The sequence below is a fragment of the Hydra viridissima genome, unplaced genomic scaffold (genome assembly GCF_058129835.1).
Source record: "Hydra viridissima isolate aposymbiotic clone 2 unplaced genomic scaffold, HvirCarnegie_v1 scaffold_1, whole genome shotgun sequence".
NCBI lineage: Eukaryota > Metazoa > Cnidaria > Hydrozoa > Anthoathecata > Hydridae > Hydra > Hydra viridissima.
The window spans coordinates 40060539-40084701 of NW_028324300.1; the positions used below are offsets into that span (position 1 = coordinate 40060539).

General features: G+C 29.3%; 1 protein-coding gene, 1 long non-coding RNA gene and 2 pseudogenes across 3 annotated transcripts in view; 3 read left to right on the top strand and 1 right to left on the bottom strand.

Annotated features, from left to right (window-relative positions):
• LOC149894961 (uncharacterized) overlaps positions 1–24163 on the top strand; it is a 273741-nt pseudogene that overhangs the window by 47172 nt on the left and 202406 nt on the right.
• Positions 10397–11434, top strand: LOC149894963 (uncharacterized; annotated as a pseudogene). The gene is made up of 2 exons (XR_016449245.1): positions 10397–10646; positions 10729–11434. The product of XR_016449245.1 is annotated as an uncharacterized LOC149894963 (transcript).
• LOC145182165 (uncharacterized) overlaps positions 18812–24163 on the bottom strand; it is a 233601-nt gene continuing 228249 nt past the window's right edge. Inside the window, exons 26-28 of the mRNA XM_090076750.1 lie at positions 20733–20852; positions 20213–20317; positions 18812–20080 (exon numbers count right to left, since the gene is read on the bottom strand). Of these exons, the coding sequence (XP_089932876.1) occupies positions 20836–20852 (17 nt within the window). The 3' untranslated portion in view covers positions 18812–20080; positions 20213–20317; positions 20733–20835. The remainder of the gene's footprint in view (positions 20081–20212; positions 20318–20732; positions 20853–24163) is intronic.
• On the top strand, positions 21491–23561 carry LOC149894964 (uncharacterized). Its single transcript, XR_016449247.1, has 2 exons — positions 21491–21639; positions 22055–23561. It is a non-coding gene; the product is annotated as an uncharacterized LOC149894964 (long non-coding RNA).

The window sequence follows — 24163 nt, forward strand, 5'->3', positions numbered from 1 at the left end:
TTATTAGATTTGTTAGAAACATTTGTATAAGTTTCTTTTTCTGATAATTTACTTAAACAAATGTTTGCTATAGGATAAGTCCTTTAGTGAAATTTGGTAAAAATGCAGTCATAGAAGTTGTTATTTGAAAATTTGAACAGTTAAGAAGGGTTAGATAAGTAAAAATATGTAAAGCAATTGTTTTCCTATATATTGTGACAAGTATTTCCTGAAAATTTTAAACTTTCCTATTAAAAGCCAAAGGAAGTGTCTGATTTTTTTTGGAAAACATCACAAGAATAAAAATTTAAAGTATTTTTTCCTAATCACTTTCGTTCTCTAAATTGACTTCCCATCGATCCCAAGAGACTTAGCATCTCAAGGAAAGATTCCATTTTATATTTGTTCATCTTCGTTATCTTGGTAAATATGCTCAACAATAGTTTCAATTAAATATTGATTAAATGAGTCTCCTGTGCAAATCTCTTCCATTCAGTTGATAAATATATGATCAAGAACTTTTGCAAATTTTTCTAAATACAAGAAAAATGTAATGAAAGTGAAGATAGCCTAAAAAAGATAAAACCCATAAAATTACACTTGCACTTTTCCATAAATAAGCTTAAGAGCATAAGAGAACATTTAGCCGTAAATTTAGTTGCACATGAAAAACATTTGCCGTAAATCAGTGCGAAAAAGAAATTCAGCCGAAAAACCATCGATACATTTGATGAGTCGATGTTAGAAATATTTGGCTCATGAGTCTGGTGAGAACAGTTGAAAATATACATGCACGTGGCCTGTTTTCTAGGGTGTTATTGGTTATTATCAAATAGCATACAAAAAACCCGCCATAATTGTGGTTTATTCTCTAACAAGATGGCCGGCCAGCGACCTAAATATGTGAAATGTATCTATCTACGTTAGCACGCTTTGAAAAAAAAGACATAAAAAGGATTTTATGATAAAAATTTTAAAATCTGCGAATATCAAGAGTAAACTGATTTTTGTTTCGTTTTTGAAAGTTTTTTTTTTTTTTTTAACTATTTTACATACTTTCGGACGCTACTGTAGTTACTTTAGCAAGCTTGAATGACAGGGGGACAACGTCTTTTTAGATGTGCTGGTTTTACTTTGCCAAATTTATGCAGTTATATAAATTTTTAAAGTTTTTCAGCTTCAAGTAATCAACTGTTGCATTTAAGTGGTTATCAGAGTGGGGTATCCCTCTTTGAAGTTAAGGTGCATCTCTGATCAATGACATTGTTGTAGCTTACATCCACCTAGTTTTTCTCGGAGCAACGAAAATAATTTTGAATAAAAGTGACCCAACGCCGACCATTTGCATTCAATACTGAGTAAAATGTGTTGATCTCCTCGAAATAAAAATTCTTTTTATTTAACTAGCAAAGTATGTGCAACACCACCCCACTCGTTGCGCTGTTTTTTCGATTTTATCTTTCGATCTCGCCAGTTTGTTTACTGAGTCTTCTAGAGGGTCGCGAAGCTTTCGCGCAGAGGGAAATAAACAATAAATGTTATTGGCAAATATAAAAGGAAAATTACAAGAAAGTGATATGCTTCAAACAGTTTTCAAAGACAAGTTTGTGAAGTTAACAGTATTTCTTTTCGATTATCCTTCAGTTAGGCGGCGTAAAATAAAAATACCCTTACGCTTTTTCAGTACTTACGGAGGAGTTTTTTTTATTACATGAAACAAAAGAAAGAAAAACTTTACATAATTACATAATTACCATGGCATAATTAACATTATTTTTATAAACTTAAAACTTTACAAGCATTACAAATTTCATCAAAAATAAAAAAATTATTATCATTGTTGTTTTAATTTCATTAACAAAAAAAAGTTTTAAAAGTAAAAAAATCAAGTTTTTGATTATTTTTAATGAACTAAAAAAAACTTTTTTAAGTTTAATGAACTTTTAAAGTTTTATGAATGAATTACTTTGATTTTTGTAAAAGAATGCCACGAGGTAGGCTAAGCGCACCAACATTCGTAGTGGAAGAACACGAAATCTTAGGTCAAGACAATGATATATATTAACTAGATATCTAACTCGCGCTTCCGCAGTTAGATATCTAATTAATAAATATTATTGTCTTGACCTAAGATTTCAATTATTGTCAGTTAAAATAAAACGGGTACCGGCATTAAAAACTTAAAAAACATGCTTCACTATTTTTTACGGAAATTTTGTGAAGTTAGACATCTAGTTAGGGTAAGGTTGCTAATATTGTACTTTTAACATAATTTGTTACTTTTACAACCCAAAAGAAATTTTTTAATTTATTTTTTATGTTTGCTGAATGAAATTAAGTAGTCAACTTTTTTTTTTGTCATCCAACTGTATTAAGGCCAGAGTAAGCTCTTGTTGGTTTGTTATTGGAGATTTCTTATTTTAGGTTTTTATGGCTAAGCGTATTTCACTAAAGAAAGTAGAAGATATGATTTGTTCAGTGTATTTATGTTAAAGCATAATTTATCTAAATTCAAAATAAATACCTAGAATTTAAAATATCTTATTTTTAGTTGTCAAATTTTTTAACTAACTGAATGTCAGATTAGTTGCGTAAATTGTACCTCAAGGCATATCCTTAATTGTACCGACGCAACCATTCTGACCGCTAAAAATGCGTGTAAAGTTTAACAAATTCCTTATGAGATTTCAATTAAGAAATATCCATACTTACAAAACAAACTTCACCACTTAAACAAAAAAGAAAAATTTCAGTATTACTCTTGTATTGACAAGCAGTCCTTAAAAAGATGCACTCTCTAGTTCAGTTTTACCAATATGTCAAGGCTGGTGTCATGTTGGCTATGCAGGTGTTAATCAAAAACAGACACAATATATCTGAAACTTTTGCCAAAAATAATGTTTTTATGTATTTTATTTTACAATATTTAGTGTGGTTGTTTTTAAAACAGATGTAGTATATATTGTTTTACATTATTTAGTATAACTATCTTTAATATCTACCTTCCTCCACTATTTTAATCTTAGCTTGCCCATTTGTAAAATATTTCCAATTGCTGATTTTATAAAAACCATTCCTTTTAATCAGATCTTTAAATCCCTTAAATCTAAAATCATAAAATATTTGCAAAGCTGTAAAGTAATTGAAATCAAGAAAGTGGTACAATATCGGATTACAATGGTACAATTAAGGATCTCGTTTCCTTAATTGTACTCTTAGCGCTATTTTTTTAGTTTGATTCTTCGAGACTTAACGCTTTTTAAATTTTGAGCTTTTTAAACATGTTTACAACAAACAGTCCCTAAATTATGAAATCCAATTAAATATCCAGGTTTCTACTCAGTAGATTGCCTACATTTTTTAATTTTGTCTTAGGGGGTACAATATTGGCAACCTTACCCTAATATATATCGTTGGGTCAAGACGACACATTACGAGAAAACTGAAACTTTTATGATGTATGCAATATTGTAAGAGAAACAATGGCCGTTCTTAAAAGGCTTTCAATAAAGACACTTGCTAAATCATTTTTTATTGTGAAACATGGCGACTTCCTTTTGGATTAAACGCATTAAAAAATGCAATTAATGTTTATCAATGGATTTGCAAAAACTGCAAAAAGTGGCAAAGCGTTCGTGATGGTTCAATTTTTAGTTCTAGAGTAGACTGCCGCCTAGACAACTTCTATTTTAAATCTATAGCTAGAGCCATAATGTACCACTGGCAGATATCCAGCATGAAACAGGCATCCAATGTAGTACAACTCATAATACCGATTATACATTATAAATTATATTTTGAAGATCAACACCTTTTACATTTGTTACTTTTAAGCCAACACATATAATAAATTTTCTACTCGATATAACAGAGTTAAAGTCGCTAAAATAAATATATTTAGTTTAATAGTCGCCATAAGTGTGCTATATATAGCACGATTATAGTAATTAGGCACATAAAAACACTTCAACACTACAACCAGCCATAATTATTGGATCGCAGGCCCTTTCAGACGCCAAATTACAACAAAATGGTTTTAGCGTAAATTTCTTCCGATCACATTTTTTTAAATTTCGGCAATAGTTTTACCCATTTTCATTCCCATTTTAAAAAGTCGAAATTATCCACTGCGGAGTGGAGTTAGGGGGATATTTTAAAGCAGCCTCTGAATCTGAGGTTTAAAACTTATAACTATATAATTGGTCAAAACCATTTAAATAACAAACAAGTGAAGTCATGTATGCCTATCCTTCCATACATATTTTTTTCGAATCAACACTTTATACCTAGTTTAACACACTAAAACATCAAGTATGGGAATTTCTTTAATGAAAAAAGAAAAGTTTCTGATTTTATTTTTCCTGAAAAAAAAATCAATGATGAGGTTCATTCAACAAATATAATTATTTTAATGCAACGCAGTTGTATGTCATTATCTCTTCGTTTGTCATGTATTTAATGATTGTGGCTGATAATGGACCAAAAACGAACAGCGTAAACAACGCTTAAAATGTCAACTGGACATTTTAAGCATTCATCCCTTTTTGAACAAAATTGTAATTCACTTAAACAGCATTTGTTCCTTTACTGCTTTGCCATTTGAAAGATAATTGTAAAGTAAGTGAAGAGCTTCATCACAATTCGGACATTAATCACCATTTTATTTTCTTCTCTGAAGGTTATTTTGATTGCTATGGAAACAGCAGGAATTAAATGACCCAATTTATACGAAATCAATCAAAATGATTGGGCTTGAAAAAAACCTTGATTTGAAAACAACCGAAAATTTCTCGAAACAAAACATTAGCTGATTATCTTCAGCAAAAGTCATTTTTTTTACAAAAAAAAAAAAAAAAAAAAAATTAAAACTGTTGTCCTCCTTCGAGAGAAAAAAAATGTCCACCGTTCGAAGCTTTTAAAAAATTCGTAAAGATTTTGTTTTTCGATTTTCTGAGTTCTAATTTTTTTTTTTTTCATTGACATTAAAAAAAACTTTCCGTTCTAAAAAATGATCGAATCTCATCTTAAAAACTCGAATATTTTTTTTCATAACAGTTACCATTGAGGACAACAAAAAAAAACAATCTATTTCTTAAAATATTTCCATTATTATAATATCAATACATAAAATTACACTGTATTATTATAATTCCGTGATTTTTTGAAGTTTATTAAAACATCAAATTATAATATTATTACAGTTTTTGAAGTAAAAAAACTTTCAGTTTTAATATACAACAAATATTCGCAACAAAAACTCCAAATAAAAATGAAATTCTTTTCCATTTTTTTTCCACCTTTCATGTTTTAAAAGAAAATTGTTTTTTTCTTTCTAAAATTACTTTATATTTCATTTCATAAATAATTCTAACATTATTTATACATTTTACATATTTATTTAACAAATTAAAAATATTTAAACAATCAAAAGTAATTCTTATCACTTCAACTTTTTCAACTCTTCGATGTTAAAAAAACTTTCTTGTATTACATATACTTTTTACATATTTACATTTGTATTTATTTTTTATTTAACATATTAAACATTTTTTCGTGTTTCTTACTTTAAACTCTTCGATGTTATAAAAAAATTCTCCACGGTACCAGATCACCAACTTCTTGAATTTCAAATCACGAAGCGATTCACAAATGTCGTCGATGAAGTTCGTGTCGTCGTGAAGGTGAAGATTTAATACTTCAGCGAGTCGAATCCACGGGAGGACAAAACGTTCAAACTCGTTAATTGATACAAAAATATGACGATCGATGTTTATTACCAACCACTCAATCTTATGTGTCGGTGTCCATCCATCGATCTTCACTGGATGAAATAACAAGACACCACGAACGTTGGTCGAACATAAAGTGATAAGTTTTTTCTCATCCTCAGATAAAATGTTTTTCCAAACACGTAATCCATTCAACTTGCATCCTGCGGCAGATAATTTCTCCATGAAATATTTCTCATATGAAACTTCATGAGCAGTTGTTCTACCGCCTATAACAATCCTCCACTTTTGTTCATCGATTGATTTTTTCAAGTCCTCGGTAATTGACGCCTGCGCTTCAAAGAAGCACTTGATGAATATCTCTTGAGTGTCATCTGAAGAAGAAGAAGAATAACAACATATTAATATTATTATTAATATTTATTTGCAACAACAATTACTCAAGACAATCAACTTTAAACATTTTGAAAATACGATATCGTGTTTAATAAAAGTAAAACGGATATGATTTTGTATATCGAAGATATTAAAACAATCCGAAAGATCACAAATCAATTCCAAAAATACTTTTTATTTCATAAATATTTACTAAACAAATAAATAAGTTACGAAATACAGAACTAAAATATTTTATGAAACTTGTCGTACGCCGTTTTCAAACTTTGGTCGCGTTACAACCAATAGAAATACGAATAACAAATAAGCCAATCAGATGCTTACTCAAAAGCATTGAAAGAGCGCGCAAATTGATTTTAAAGTCGCGTGAGATTTTTGATGCAAAATGATTTACTTTTGAAATAAGATAAAAACATTTCGCTTTCTATTTCTTTGCTTTAGCAACGAAAAATATTAAAAAGTAAACGAAAGCACGTCAATTAGAAGCGGTAAAAGTCGATTAAAATTGTCAAAACGGTTAGAAAATACATTTTTAAAATTTTCAAACGAGAAGTATCGCATAAGAATTTCATGGTCACCTACTTTTAAACTTTCAAACTAGTTTTGAAGAGAAAAAATATCAAATAATCTTTTTAACAAAACCAAAAAAACACAATTTTACAACTTTAATCAAAGAAATACTACGTCATTGTTTTAGCTGAACTTTTTATCGCTTTTTACCTAAAATCTCAACTTAAACAAATATATTATTATAATAAATTATTCTGCTCAAAATTAATTCTAACATTATACATAAGAATAAAATCATGAACACTTACTTTTTTCACACCGCTCGTTCAGAAATAATTGTTTACAAGAAAATAAATAAAGTTAGGGATTTTCATCCGTGAAACAACTCAACTCCTGCGGCGATGCTCTCGTTTGAAAAACGTTCGTTCGCTCATAATGGTTTTTGAAAATCCACCAGAGTGAAAGTTTCAGTTGTAATTGAAAATTCGAATCAACGTTCGAATTTTCTAATACAACTTAAAACCTCATTCTGATTTAATTTTGTGGAAGCGTTTAAAGTTCTGTTAAAATGCAGTTAGAAATCGTTCTCTTCACTCCAATTGTCATGATTAGGGTTTCTCAAACGGGATCCCGTAGGTAAAAAAAACCATCCCGTTTTCCCGTAATTTCAATGAAATTTCCCAGGAATCCCGGTAATTTTTTAAAACATTTTAAACATTTATAAAGGTTTTTAAAAATATTATTACTCAAAATTTGAGTACTAATTACTTCCTTTTCCCTTTTGTAAATTTCTATAAAAATTAGGAAGATATATTATAAAGGGCAATTAAATCACCAATATTTTGCAGTTTTGGTTTGTGTCTAAGATAGATAAAATATTATTATTGAATTTGATTTTTGAATAGATTTGATTTACTTAAATTTTATATGTTGTAACTTACAGCATATAAAGCTTAAATAAACAAACCAAATCCATTTATAAATCAAATTCAATAATATTTTATATATCTTAGACACAAACCAAAACTGCAACATATTGGTGACTAATCTAATAAATAATCACAATTGCAAGAAATTACAATGAATAAAGGGGAGTCCCTGATATGTTAAATATAAAATAACTACGGACAAGTTACAAATACTTGTACGTGCAAAAAAAGTAATTAGTCACGCATAAAAGTTGGTAGTTAGAAAGTAAAGTAATTAGTTACGTTAAGAAAGAAGTTTGTATGTAAAAAGTAAAATAAGTGAAAAAACAAGTAAGTGAAGTTTAAAATATGTTTTGTAATTACAACTAATTTAAAATAATTTATCTACAATCAGCACACTAATTCGGGATTTTTATGGTAAGTAATATAGTTTTATATTTTAGTATTTTTTTATCTATTTAATTAATAGGATAATGAATATACCGCATCATGTCAAGTGGATCTAAGGCAAGGCAAAATTTTACCAAAGAAAAAAACACAGAATCTGCCACTTGTAATTTATGTAAAACAACAACGTGTAAAGGATTTTCAAGTGGTCTTCTTCGTCATTTAAAAAATCTTCACATGGAAGCATAGCCGCCGAGAGGAGGTGGACGGGGAAGATTCCCAGGGCCCCGCGTGTGCACAATCAACTTTTTAAAGTAATTTTTAAAATATTTAGATAGTTTTGACTTTTAAAAGATTTAATTAACTTTTATTTTTCATTTTCAATGACGAGAGTACGCTTCTTTTGGTCCTGGGTATGTAATTGATCATAATGAGGGCCCCTAAAGAGAACTTACCCGGGGCCCGAAATTTCTCTCGGCTGTTATGCATGGAAGTCAAAATTGAAGAAACGAAAAAAAGACCAAACGAAGAAACAAATTTTGAAGTTAGAAATACTCAACCTAAAATTACGTCATTTATAAAAAAGGAATCTATTTGATTTGCGGCTGTAGATGGCTTTTCACGGTGCATAGGAACATACTCTAAGACCTTGCAACACATCCCCAGAAAGTTTATTTTTGATTATCATTAGAAAACGTTTCCTCGTTCAAAAAACGTTAACGACAACTTTTTTTAGTGGGGGCCTGGGGAGAAAACACATATTTTAGGGCAGTGCCCAGGAGTTTAGTTGTTCAAGATAGGTAACTAAGAAGCATGTGGCGTACTCAAGTTTTTAGTATGTTGATACTGGTAGCAAATGAGGATGACTTGCAAAAAATTAGGGTAATTGGAGCTAAACCAAGCCCGCCCCGATCCCTGATTGCCCCCTTCCTAGAACTAAGTCTCCTTTAATCGTAAAAACTTTTTTTTTGTTCTATCATAAACTAAATCAAAATTCATCAACAGATTTCAAACTTCATCAAAAATTCTCTTTTCGTTTAAGATTTATAACAATGCAAAGCTTAAAATTACCCCCTGAAATAACTTTAATGGTCTAAACTTTTAAACGAAAAATTTTTTTTTGATGTAATTTGAAATCTGTCGATAAATTTTGATCTAATTTAATATAAAATGAGCAAAAAATTGAAAAGTGGTTTTAGGAACCATACCCTGGGGGGATTTGGGGGATCTTCTCGAACACCACAAAATCGAGCCCATGCCCCATATTTAGGTTTTCAGAAATGTTTGTGATAGATTTATTAATATTTCTTTTAAAGTTTTTAAAAATGTTTGTTTAACATTGAAATTTACAGACGGATAAATAATTTTTATTACTTTCTATTTACATTTTTATTGAAATAAAAACAAAGCAAAGCAACCTTTAATTATTAACAATTAGTAAAAGCTAGCAGTTGCTAATTGTTAACAGTTGCATAATAACTCTTTGCACGCGTTGATATACGAACTGAAAGCATGTTTTTAGCCGTTATAGTGACATGTGTTTATAACCATTATATTGACATTTGATTGATATGACCGACATATCATGCTAATATTATCAATCCATATCAGAAGTTTTTATTTGAAGCATTCATTTAAAATGCCTTAACATGCAAAAGAACATAGTGATTTTGTAAAAAAATTTTGCGTTTGCTGCTTCAGAAAAGGCACGGATTTAAGACCAATAAATAATCCTGAAACAACTTATTTAAATCTAAATAAAAAGAAAAATGACTACTCAAACCTTATCAAAACTATACTCTGGAAAGATTATTCAGCGGATAATTCTGACCTTCCTACCATGCTTTGCTCAAATTGTAGAAAAAGGCTTGCAGGGACTGATCCTTACTTCATTATGCGGCCGTTTTATGAAGGTAATTATAATTATATTGATGTTTAATTTACTTCATTTAAAATTTAGTTTCGCTGTTTTAGTTATTATAGTTGCTATACATGTGCTATAAAATTTAGACCTGAATACCAGAGTTATTAGAGGGAAAAAATGTGAATGTTTTATTTGTGAAAATGGGCGCAAATCAAAAATGGAAAAAGTATTGGCCCCTATGTGTTTCGGGAAAGCTTGTTTATCAAGGCGCTGAAGATGTTTCAAATAAACCTGCAGAAAGACTAGTTTGTCAACATTGCTATGCCCAAGTGGGACAAGGAATTCCACATCCCTGTGCGAAATTAGAAAGACAAAAGAATTTGACTGCCATTGTAAAATCAACATCCCCAACAACGCAAGGAAAAGTTCTGTCCAGCTCTATCAAAGATTTCAGCACAAATGTCTCAGAGAACACCTTAGCTTTGAAAACCTTTGGTCCGAAGCAACTCACTGTCTCGTTCGGAAAGACTGAGGTTAAGAAACCTTTCTTTTCTTTAGATTAATTGAACAAACTTCAATTAAAACTACATTCCAGGTAAGTTTTTGTTGCTTAAAAATACTTTTAAAAATAAATTTGTAATGAGTTTAAAGCCAATTTTTGTAATAACTTTATTATGATTTCTAAGTAATCGCAACATGATTGAAGTTGCACGATTTCTGAGAAGTGAGGCAGTACGAAAAAGTGTGGAATCTGGTTTCAATATTAAACTGATGGAGAACAACGAAACAATTGGAAAATTATTCAATTGTGATAAACTCCCATTGCTATTAGAATTAAAGGAAAGCGAAGAGGTAAGTAAACTATTTCCGAAAAAAATTTTTAATACTGGATTGCAATTTGTATAATTCATTTTGATTTTTTATGAATGTATAGTTGGTAGAAAAAGATACTCCTATTGTGTATTGCAATGACATTGAAGAACTCGTAGCAATGGTACTTCATCACAGAAGTCAAGAAACAAATGATGTTGATATCAAATTAGGTGTAGATGGAGGGCAGGGATTCCTAAAAGTTACACTGTCAATAACCCTAAAACCAGAGTTAAAAAATAATAAAATTCCAGAGAAACTGAGCAAGTGTGACGGATATGTGTGCAAAGATTTTAAAGATTTGTGTCCACACACTATTATATTGGCCATTTTGCCTTCATTGAACGAAAAATACCATAGTTTGCGGTTAATATTGGATAAGTTAAACATTTCATCCTTAGATTACACAGTATCTGAAGATTTAAAGGTTTTGCTTCAAATGGTTGGAAAACAAACTGCAACATCAAAACACCCTTGTCCGTATTGCATGACGTGATCTCCTGACTTTCAAAAAGCTGATCATAATACTCTAGAGTCTTTGTGTACATTGTACGACCAATCGAAGACTGATGGTGCAAATTTAAAAAAAGCAAAAAAGTACACTAATGTTGTTAACCCCCCTTTATTAACAGGCAACAAAAACAAAAAAATACTAGAACTTGTAAATATTCCTGGACTACATATACTGCTAGGTGTTGTAGACAAAATTTTAAAAGAGATTAAAAAAAATTTGAAAACAAGGAGTGTGGGTTACAGTTAGTTAATCAATATCTGTCTAAAATAAACATCTGCAGAGTGTCCTACCCTGGGCAGCATCGTTTGGAAGGCAATGCTTGTCATAAATTTCTTAAAAACATAGACTGCTTTGAACTGTTTTTTCAAGAGTTTAGTCTTGGAGTTTCCGCTGCCAAATATATTAAGGTACTTAGAGATTTTGAAAAAATAGTCCATGGAAATTTTGGAAAATAATTAACCTCCACGTATGTTAAAGATCTAGAGGAGTTCTCTACGAGCTATAGAAATCTAAGGGCTACAATTCCTTTGAAGGTACACATAATTGAGCAACATGTTATTGAATTTATCAACATGAAAGGTGGAGTCTTTGGTATGATAAATAACTTTTAAATTTGATTAAAAATAATTTTTAATCTTAGTAATTAAATACTCTATTTCAACAGTTGAATAGTAGAATTTGCATAATTTACAACGAATATTTATTAAATAAACTTGCATTTCTTTTGTACTTCTACTATTCTATAGGCTTAGGTTACTGGACTGAACAAGCTCTCGAATCCATTCATCAGGATTTCAATCAATTTTGGCGAATGAGAAAAGTTGGAGAGCACAGCCCAAACTATATAGAGGCGCTGAAAAACGCGGCTGTTGCTTACAACTACAAGCACTTTTAAAGTAGCTTTCTATTTGCAGGAATGTAGTTTGTAAAAAGTGTTAAATCTCCTATGAACAAACTTTTAGTATGACTTTGAAATGTAAAACATCAATCATAATGTAACCATAAAAATCAGAGCTTTTTTTTTTTTTTTTTACTGTAATAAATAATTGTAGCAAACCCTTCTCGACCCCTAATAGCCCTCCCCAGGGTATGGTTCCAAAAAACACTTTTCAATTTTTTGCTTGTTTTATATTAAACATGATCAAAGTTCATCGACAGATTTCAAATTACATCAAAAAAAAATTTTTCTTTTAAAAGTTGAGACCATTTAAAGTTATTTCAGGGGGTAATTTTAAGCTTTGCATTGTTATAAATCTTAAACGAAAAGAGATTTTTTGATGAAGTTTGAAATCTGTCGATGAATTTTTATTAAGTTCATGATAGAACAAAAAAAAAATTTTTACAATTAAAGGAGATGTAGTTCTAGGAAGGGGGCAGTTAGGGATCGGGGCGGACTTGGTTTAGCTCCAATTACCCTAATTTTTTGCAAGTCATCCTCATTTGCTACCAGTATCAACATACTAAAAACTTGAGTACGCCACATGCTTCTTAGTTACCTATCTTGAACAACAAAATTCCTGGGCACTGCCCTAAAATATGTGTTTTCTCCCCAGGCCCCCACTAAAAAAAGTTGTCGTTTACGTTTTTTGAATGAGGAAACGTTTTCTAATGATAATCAAAAATAAACTTTCTGGGGATGTGTTGCAAGGTTTCAGAGTATGTTCCTATGCACCGTGTGCTGCTACAAAAAGCTCAAGATATATCAATAGACCTTTATGTCATTATTAGAATAGACTTTAATGCCATTCACAAAAAACAGCGTTTACAAGCCGAAAGGTGCTTTTCTCATAAAAATGGAAAAATCCTCTTCAAATAGTTAACTAAGAATTATTCAAATAAATGAGTTTAAAAGTAATTTTCAAAACTGTCATTAAACGTAGACAAAATTTAATATTTTATTTCTCAATCCTACTAAAGTTGATAATTTATACTCCTGTTGCTTTATTTGCATTATTTTATCATCAAATATAAGATATCCTAAACATTTTCTATATATTGAATGTTTAGACTTTAAAACAGGAATGGTCACGGTGCTGCTACTAGGTGCTTTGGAGTTTAAGGATGGGTTTAAGGATATACATGCATATCTACATTATGAACACGCGTTGCTTAGTCTTCTATCAGCGGTTAATAATAGTGTGAGGAAGCTAATTCTAGTAAAACAAGAAGCCGTTTAAAGCAATACCACCCAAAGACATTAATTAATATTTTACAATAACGAATAAAAAATGAAAAGACGCCAACGCCCAAAAACATTAGAACCGATATAAAAAGGTGGAGTGAGAAATATTAAAAGATTAGAAGAAAAGAGATTAGAAGAGAAAGATTAGAAAAAGAGTCTGAGGGACGAAAAGGGTCGGAGAAGGTGAACGGGGTTCGATGGGTGAACGGGGAGATACAAAACAGAAGTGTAATTTGAAGTTAGAGTTAGTTTGAGTCAGTCCGTGAATGCTGAATAAAAAAAAGAAATACGAAAGGAGTTTTGATTGATTTTATAAAAGGAGTTTAAAAGATATAGCATTTATAATTTTAAGTGGAGAAATTTTTTATTAAAGATTACGGAACATTAAAAGAAAAGAATTATTAGAGATTTAAGAATTATTAGAGATTTAAAGGAGAAATATTGCGCGTAAAGAAAAGTTCGCGCGTATTTTCATCCAAGTTCGAGTGTTTACACAGAACCAAAAGGCATCCCCACACACCTTTAACCCAAACCTCCTAACCTCTACCAAAACCCCCAAAACCCCATCCCAATTCCCCTAAATATATTGTCAGAAGAGTTAGAGTAACACAACAAAACCCCGCCTCACAGTAATTGTAAATATAGTAAATAAACGGGCAAAAAGGATAGGTCAGGCATAAAGAATGTTTTGAACATAAATTTGATGAAGACAAATGAATTTTTCTTTCAATTAGAATTTGTAGAGCGAATAGTATCCAGTATGATAAAAATAAATGTATTTTTAATTTGTTGTTAGGGACGACTAACAAATCTCACTCGCTGACAGATATTGGTGTCATAAAAACTGAAACACTTTAAAGTTTTGAAAATAAACACCAAGGCTGTATTTATTTTGTTACTGCGTACTCATTTAATTATTTGTCTTTTAATAGATTTAAAAAATCTAAAAATTCGACAATAAACTTAATCTACAACCAGTTAAAAAGAAAACAGAATTTGCTGACAAAAAGAATGAGATGGAAAGCAATTTTCTATAACAACAAACATTTAAAGAATAAACAAAACAATAGATCTGAAACTTTCGAAATTAATATTGAGAAATGCCCTCAACAAGTTAAAGAAATGGCAGCTTCTAGTTTATTATTTTATAGCCAATAATTACCAGTAATTTCTTTTTCAAACCAAGCGAAATCTCCCACCTTACGATTAATAATAGGATTTGCAACTACACGAGAATCTAAAAGAAAAAATTAACATTAAAGAAAAATTAAAGCAATCCACGAATTATATAATACCTAAAAATATTGTACATAAATAGATGAAATAATTACAAAAACAAGAATTATAGAAACTTAGGTTCGTCAGTGAAGATTCTATTCTAAAAACAGGATTGGTCACGGTGCGGCTACAAAAAGCTAAAGAAATATCAATAAGCCTTTTTAACTCTGTACAACATCATTGAATATTTTTCCTTAAAAACTAACATCGAATAACAACCTGTTCAACTAAACTATATTAAAAAGTTGCCAAATATTCTTTTTGAAATTTACAAAAAAAAAAAAAAAAAGACATTCTATTTTTCCTTTCACCCATCATGAGTAAAATATAAAAAAAGATTTCTTGAAGGAACTCTCAACTAAAACTGAAACATTTAAACTGTTATATTTAAAAACTTTTTTGAACTCTTGTTATGTTTTCAGGGGAAGAAACTTTACGATAAATACAGCCCAGTTTGAGTTCAGATTCGAAGCGTCGGTTTTAAAGGGAACAACTCAGTTCAACAAGTCGACAGAATAGAACTGTTAGGCTCGAAACAAACCCCATTTGAAATGAAAAATAAGTTGAAAACAGATTATATTTTTTGTTAGCGAAAATTGAAATATGTGACCTCAAAAAACTAATCAATATTGAGCTAAATAACGATAAAAACATAGTAGTTACTAAGCTACTTAGTTCAACTGGATGTGCTTTCCTCAAAAGCATTTATATAAAATATTATATTACACCCTGTTATATAAAAAACAGTGTTTACAAATCGAAAGAGCAGGGATGACAGCGATTAGTTTACTTTAAGTGGTAAAGTTTTTTTTATCGGAAGATATTGTTTAAAAGAGAAAAAACAACAAGAGACTTCGCAGAGAAGAAAACAAATAACTAAAACCCTATTCTATCAATCTCTTTTAACCTAATATCCTTTTTTCAAGTGGTGCTTTCTGTTAGCAATATTCGAAATCAAACATATTTTGCAACTGAAACTTTATAAACTTAAAACCAAGAATCTAGCGATTAAACGTCAAAAACTGATGTTGAACTTAAAGCGTTTCTAATGCTCTAATAGCTCTGAGTGATTGCTTTTAGCTGCAATTTGACTATTGCAATTTTTTTTTTATAAATTTAAGAAGTCAATGTCACCAGGTGCTGATGAGTTAAGGATGGATATGTTATGAACATGAGTTGCTTAGTTTTCTATTAGCTGTTAACATCAGATACCCATATTTTAAGAGCAAAAGTTTACATTTAGCATTTGTTTTCGTTTCTATTTTCGTTCAACCAAGCAAAATGAACTTAACCCTTAATGACCCCAGGTATCAGATCTGATACACAAATTTTAAACCACTGTATTTTTTAAATGGAAGCTTGTTTTTATCTGAAAACACCCATTGTTACAAATGTGAGAAGTGAATTTTTTGATTTTGTACAATTAGTACTTTTCATCCAGGTAGATTTTTCAGTTTGTAAACATTTGAAAACGGCATTTGCGAGGAGTGGTTCACGTGGTGTTTACCAAGTGTTGTTTTTACTTCTATTTCATATTGGTTTTATAAATTTTTGTAATAATATAATAAAACTATATTCATATTCTTAGAGCAACAGTTTACATTTAGCATTTGTTTTCGTTTCTATTTTCGTTCAACCAAGCAAAATGAACTTAAAAGAGCTGAGGATAATCGGAATCTTATTGCTGCAGTCATTTTAGAGATACTAATGAACAGGTTATTAACTCCATAAATTTGCTTTGTTCACTTTGATCATAATTTGACATCACTTTGATATAATCAATTCGAAATTAAAATATTTTGATAAATCGCGAGGTTAGAATTATTTTGTTTTATCTCCCATTTTAAACGTTGGGAGAAAATGAGTTATTAATTTTAGTTAGAAATGATTACTTTTAAAATACACCTATTTTTTAAACTATTTTCTAAATAATTTGTTTAAGTATAGATTATTTTAAGCATTAGTTATAATTTCGTTAAAAGTTAAAGCTAAAATTTTAAATAAATTTTACTTTAACAAAAAAAAATAAAAAACTTTCTCCCAACGTTTAAACTTGGAGATAGAACAAAATAATTCAAACCTCGCGATATGTAACCATTTGTTGCATATAATGTTTGTAATCAGTTTGTTGCATGTTTGTAAAGAATTTTTTCCTTAAGGTTTTTAATGAACTTGTATCATAAAGTATATAATGACATTACAGAATAGAATTTGTAAAGAATTTGCTGTTTTTTAACGTTTGTTTTGATCTTTTGTTTCGTTTTATCATATTCATTTTATTTTATTATTATATATTGTAATATTTTGTTTTATTATATTATTACATATATTGTTTACGTTATATTATTATATATATTATATCGTGTTGTTTCGTTTACGTTTTATTGATTGGTATTGCGTAGCGTTTTGGATAATTTTTGATAAAAGCTACTCGCTTTCAGAGTATTTTCTTATAGTTTGCTATCTATTTGCTTAGTTTCCAAATTACAGCATCTTACTTTAATTCAACGAGAGGTAAATTAAGATTTTCAAAATTTTTCAAGCACATGCACGGCGTCTTCTCCATTCTTAATTAAGTATTGATGAATAGGAAATAGGTGGCCCACAGCTTTATGTCTTACGGGAAGACAGAATGTTTCAGTTTAATGAAGAACAGGGTTAGAAGGATTTTTGATTTAAAGGGGCTGCTGTGTTTTTCCCTTTTCTTAATTTTATGTGGTTTTCCAAAATTAAGTCGCTAAATAAATGGAAGGATTTATTTTTAAAGAAATAGATATTTCTCACTTTAGTTTCTTATTTTTTTCCCTCTTCTTATATGTTAAAGGGAGACATTTCCGTAAAACTCTACAGGTGAGGAGGTGGGTGGGGGAGGGGTAATTTTAGAGAGAGAGAGAAGTTGTTTTGACTAAAGAGTTTCGATTAAACTTAAATAAGAAGTTATAAGGGTGTATTGCCATCTAGAGTTGATCTACTGATAAGGCCGAACGAAGGCGATTTCCGAAGGCTAGTAAAGTAAAACACAAGTGTATTTGATTCTATTTCTCACACGAGAAATACTTCAATTAATGTTTACAGTTTCGAACTTATTAGAAAAATGAAATTTTTTCAATATAATTATTTTTCTATGGTCTAATGCATACTGCTAACCTATCAATACATAACAAATTCATAAATAACTAGCAATAAGCAACCCGTAATACGGGTTATGGTCGGTCTGTTAATTTATGGTGGCTGTTTTCCACAATTTAAAGTTGCGAAACCATTACTAATACCCTTTTAGAAAAACGCCTTCAAATTTAAAAAATTAAACCATCTGTAAAATTAAAATAAAAAGTATGCGGAGGTAAAATAATTTACCAATTACTTAACATTATTTGAGAAATTTAAAACTGACATGTCAAATCAGTGTTAGGCAGAACCATTTTCCTCGACTTTACTAAGTTCAAAACAATACGTTTTTAGTTACTGACAGAAAATAATAACACTTCATCATGCTTTAAATTGACAAAAAAAGCTAACTTTTTGTTATATTTTTTATAACATGAACTTTAATTAATAACAGTAGTATAAAGCGAACGTTAATTATACATAAATTATTAATTTTTTGGTATCCCCTTGATACATGTTTCTTTAAAAAAGGAAATTGTCTTTAAAACGTTAAATGCACACAACTAAATAAATTTATTAAAAATAGCTGAACATTTGACCATTACTATTTATGGCACAAATCTGACCATTTTTATATATGGCCTCTTTGTTTCAACAGTTTTTAGCAAACGCTAATTTGCTACAATTTACTGAAAATTCCTTTTGCTACTCGAAATTTAATTCTCTTAAATGTTTTGACACTAATAAAGGACCTCCCTTCCCCGTTTTGGCATTAATGGTGGTCAGGAGAATAGAGTTATTTTTATTAAGAGTAATCAAATTTTTGATGAAGACCTTTTACCAGAATAATAAAATGTGAAACAATGATTTAAGAATTTAACATATATAAGAATTTATCTTTCCTCAAAAATAAGCTAATTAATTAGTTAAACACCTTATAAAATTTAAGTAACTCGATATTTGACAAATGTGCAAAACTACAATACTCACCCCCCGTTTAAAATGATCCCCTAAGTTACGTACAACAAATTATTAGGCATAAAATAGAGAAAATTAAAAAAAAATTGAACTAATTGCATATATTTATATCATTTTAACTGACAAAAATTTACAATAAAAGGTAATCAGGTTTTCTTTTTATAAATCGTATAAATGCGTCAATCGTAAATCTTAAAGAAAAAAAAAAAAAACCACATAAAAACTGAACATGGATTTACCTATTTATAGTAACCTATTTTGACATGGCAGTTAATATAAACATTTATCGAAAATGTAACTATAAAATCTGTTTCGAAGTGCAAAGGATTAACAATACTAAAATAAATTTTTAAAAAAAATCAAATTAAGATATAAACTGCATTTTTAGCATAATGTTGGCTTTTAGTAAATAAATAAAAGCAGTAAGTTCCAATAATGAAACTACCTATTATTCATTTTTAACAATAGACACCAACGTGAAGGTAAGCCAAGCAGTCTATCAACACAAAACATCACAACAATAACACATAGCAATAGAATATTTACACCCTTGATCCTAATATCCAGCGAAAATAATAAACCAAATTAAAATATGAAAGGCAAACCTAGAAAACCAATTTAAAGTTAACTATATATTTATCTTTTTACTAAACATATAACTACATAAAAGTATATTTGTTTTTATGTTCAATATTAGTTATTCAATTACTTCAAATTTAGGACATGAAAACACCCTAGATTTAAAGATCAAGGTTGCATACTCTCATACACATTACGCTAAACATTAACAGACATTATTATGTGTTTTGAGAATAATTAAAAAAGGCTAGACAACACAACCTAGCTCCGAAGCAGTAACTCCGCCTGGCACAACTCTGCTATAAATACATTGCTTGGCTGGCAAGGTTATCAATCTTGCTCAACATAATGCCAAATCACACCACTTTGAAAACATGGAAACAACATAATTTAAACATATATACAGCTATAAACAAATATGGTTTCCTATAACACATTTGATTAATAATCTTTTCAATTTGATGAAGAGTAGCTTGTTCAGCTATTAGAAGTGGGACTGAGTGGTGAATGAAATCTTCCATTATAAAAAATTTGTATGTATTCCAGAGATGTAAAGAATTGTCAGGTTCACAAAAGGTCAAAATAATTGAAATCAATTGTCTAATTTTCTTCGGCATATGTGTTAAAACCGCCTCAAAAAGAGTATTCTGCCATTCAGTGTCATCTTGCAACAGACTTTTCAAAACACATGCTTCAGAAAACGTTTCAAGGACAATACCATTAACAGTATGCACATCCTCCCAAGATGTTGCTCCTTTTGCTTGTAAAAGTAACGGTCTAAGAAAAAACAATACTCCAGTTTGATTAACTTTATACATTCTTACTATCACCTTATTACCACCCCTTTATCTAACCTTCCATTTACAATGTTTATCATCAAATATAAAGTGATAAGGAATGTCTACATACGAATAGCAATATGCTCTTTCATTTTCAGTATTTAACTTAAACCATGCCATTAGGTGCATATCACGCTGAGCTGCACGATCTAAAGCCATATGTTCTGCTCCTTCTCTAAAATACAATAATTGATTTTCAGGTAGATCTTTACCAAGTCACAGCACTTTAAAAGCACGGAATGAGCATAACATAAACATATGTACAAACTATAAGCACAATAAATGTGTTTAAATATGTATATAAGGTTAAATATATACTAAAATAAATAAATACCATATATACATATTTAAACACATTTTTAAAACAATTATGTAACACATATTAACACATACACAAACAGTAAAAAAACACTTTACATTATTATAAAAACACATTGATAAAACAACTATAAAGCGCTTATTACCACACACACATACATATGAAAAAAGCATATATGTAAACAATAAACGTGTGCAAACAAAAATTCTAAAAATGACGCAAGAAAATATAAAAAGATACAAAATATATATTTACAAACAATTCTCTTTACCTTCTTTTTTTTCTCATAAGAACTGTAATCTTCATAACAACATTTAACCTTTACATACAATAACATGTGACATGCCATATCAGTGTTGGCACAAAAGTTTAATTTATTTTTCTAAATTTTCTAAAGAAGAAAAAAAATAGTTAATAGCATCACAGAAATTTCAAAGTATTAATAACCCTTTTATGGAAATAGCATTAGTATAACTTTAAATAACATCCATTCCCCTATTTTCTTTCTAAAAAATAAAATAATAAAAATAAAACTGCTAAAAGAAAAACTAAAACAAACAAAATCTATACGATTTAAAAAATTAAAATCCTTTCTTCTTTAGATCCTTTCTACTTTATCTAATAAAAATTTAAATCCTTTCTTTTTTATCTGATAAAAATGTATATATAACTTCAATTATAATATGATATATAATTGATTAAGATGATTCTTTATGTAATATATCTAAACTAATAATTAAGTTCCAAAAGGAAAAAAGTTTTAACTCGCTCAAAGGATCTTTCTCCAATGGCCGCGTGCATTTGAAGAACGCGCTCTTTCAAAGCCTAGTAACTAATTCAAAGCCTAGTAACTAATGACGAAACGACGTTAAACGTTAAACGTTAAACGTTAAACGTTAAACGTTTCTGTACTAATTATATTATAGATTATTTTATTTTTTAGAAAGAAAATAGGGGAATGGATGTTATTTAAAGTTATACTAATGCTATTTCCATAAAAGGGTTATTAATACTTTGAAATTTCTGTGATGCTATTAACTATTTTTTTTCTTCTTTAGAAAATTTAGAAAAATAAATTAAACTTTTGTGCCAACACTGATATGGCATGTCACATGTTATTGTATGTAAAGGTTAAATGTTGTTATGAAGATTACAGTTCTTATGAGAAAAAAAAGAAGGTAAAGAGAATTGTTTGTAAATATATATTTTGTATCTTTTTATATTTTCTTGCGTCATTTTTAGAATTTTTGTTTGCACACGTTTATTGTTTACATATATGCTTTTTTCATATGTATGTGTGTGTGGTAATAAGCGCTTTATAGTTGTTTTATCAATGTGTTTTTATAATAATGTAAAGTGTTTTTTTACTGTTTGTGTATGTGTTAATATGTGTTACATAATTGTTTTAAAAATGTGTTTAAATATGTATATATGGTATTTATTTATTTTAGTATATATTTAACCTTATATACATATTTAAACACATTTATTGTGCTTATAGTTTGTACATATGTTTATGTTATGCTCATTCCGTGCTTTTAAAGTGCTGTGACTTGGTAAAGATCTACCTGAAAATCAATTATTGTATTTTAGAGAAGGAGCAGAACATATGGCTTTAGATCGTGCAGCTCAGCGTGATATGCACCTAATGGCATGGTTTAAGTTAAATACTGAAAATGAAAGAGCATATTGCTATTCGTATGTAGACATTCCTTATCACTTTATATTTGATGATAAACATTGTAAATGGAAGGTTAGATAAAGGGGTGGTAATAAGGTGATAGTAAGAATGTATAAAGTTAATCAAACTGGAGTATTGTTTTTTCTTAGACCGTTACTTTTACAAGCAAAAGGAGCAACATCTTGGGAGGATGTGCATACTGTTAATGGTATTGTCCTTGAAACGTTTTCTGAAGCATGTGTTTTGAAAAGTCTGTTGCAAGATGACACTGAATGGCAGAATACTCTTTTTGAGGCGGTTTTAACACATATGCCGAAGAAAATTAGACAATTGATTTCAATTATTTTGACCTTTTGTGAACCTGACAATTCTTTACATCTCTGGAATACATACAAATTTTTTATAATGGAAGATTTCATTCACCACTCAGTCCCACTTCTAATAGCTGAACAAGCTACTCTTCATCAAATTGAAAAGATTATTAATCAAATGTGTTATAGGAAACCATATTTGTTTATAGCTGTATATATGTTTAAATTATGTTGTTTCCATGTTTTCAAAGTGGTGTGATTTGGCATTATGTTGAGCAAGATTGATAACCTTGCCAGCCAAGCAATGTATTTATAGCAGAGTTGTGCCAGGCGGAGTTACTGCTTCGGAGCTAGGTTGTGTTGTCTAGCCTTTTTTAATTATTCTCAAAACACATAATAATGTCTGTTAATGTTTAGCGTAATGTGTATGAGAGTATGCAACCTTGATCTTTAAATCTAGGGTGTTTTCATGTCCTAAATTTGAAGTAATTGAATAACTAATATTGAACATAAAAACAAATATACTTTTATGTAGTTATATGTTTAGTAAAAAGATAAATATATAGTTAACTTTAAATTGGTTTTCTAGGTTTGCCTTTCATATTTTAATTTGGTTTATTATTTTCGCTGGATATTAGGATCAAGGGTGTAAATATTCTATTGCTATGTGTTATTGTTGTGATGTTTTGTGTTGATAGACTGCTTGGCTTACCTTCACGTTGGTGTCTATTGTTAAAAATGAATAATAGGTAGTTTCATTATTGGAACTTACTGCTTTTATTTATTTACTAAAAGCCAACATTATGCTAAAAATGCAGTTTATATCTTAATTTGATTTTTTTTAAAAATTTATTTTAGTATTGTTAATCCTTTGCACTTCGAAACAGATTTTATAGTTACATTTTCGATAAATGTTTATATTAACTGCCATGTCAAAATAGGTTACTATAAATAGGTAAATCCATGTTCAGTTTTTATGTGGTTTTTTTTTTTTTTCTTTAAGATTTACGATTGACGCATTTATACGATTTATAAAAAGAAAACCTGATTACCTTTTATTGTAAATTTTTGTCAGTTAAAATGATATAAATATATGCAATTAGTTCAATTTTTTTTTAATTTTCTCTATTTTATGCCTAATAATTTGTTGTACGTAACTTAGGGGATCATTTTAAACGGGGGGTGAGTATTGTAGTTTTGCACATTTGTCAAATATCGAGTTACTTAAATTTTATAAGGTGTTTAACTAATTAATTAGCTTATTTTTGAGGAAAGATAAATTCTTATATATGTTAAATTCTTAAATCATTGTTTCACATTTTATTATTCTGGTAAAAGGTCTTCATCAAAAATTTGATTACTCTTAATAAAAATAACTCTATTCTCCTGACCACCATTAATGCCAAAACGGGGAAGGGAGGTCCTTTATTAGTGTCAAAACATTTAAGAGAATTAAATTTCGAGTAGCAAAAGGAATTTTCAGTAAATTGTAGCAAATTAGCGTTTGCTAAAAACTGTTGAAACAAAGAGGCCATATATAAAAATGGTCAGATTTGTGCCATAAATAGTAATGGTCAAATGTTCAGCTATTTTTAATAAATTTATTTAGTTGTGTGCATTTAACGTTTTAAAGACAATTTCCTTTTTTAAAGAAACATGTATCAAGGGGATACCAAAAAATTAATAATTTATGTATAATTAACGTTCGCT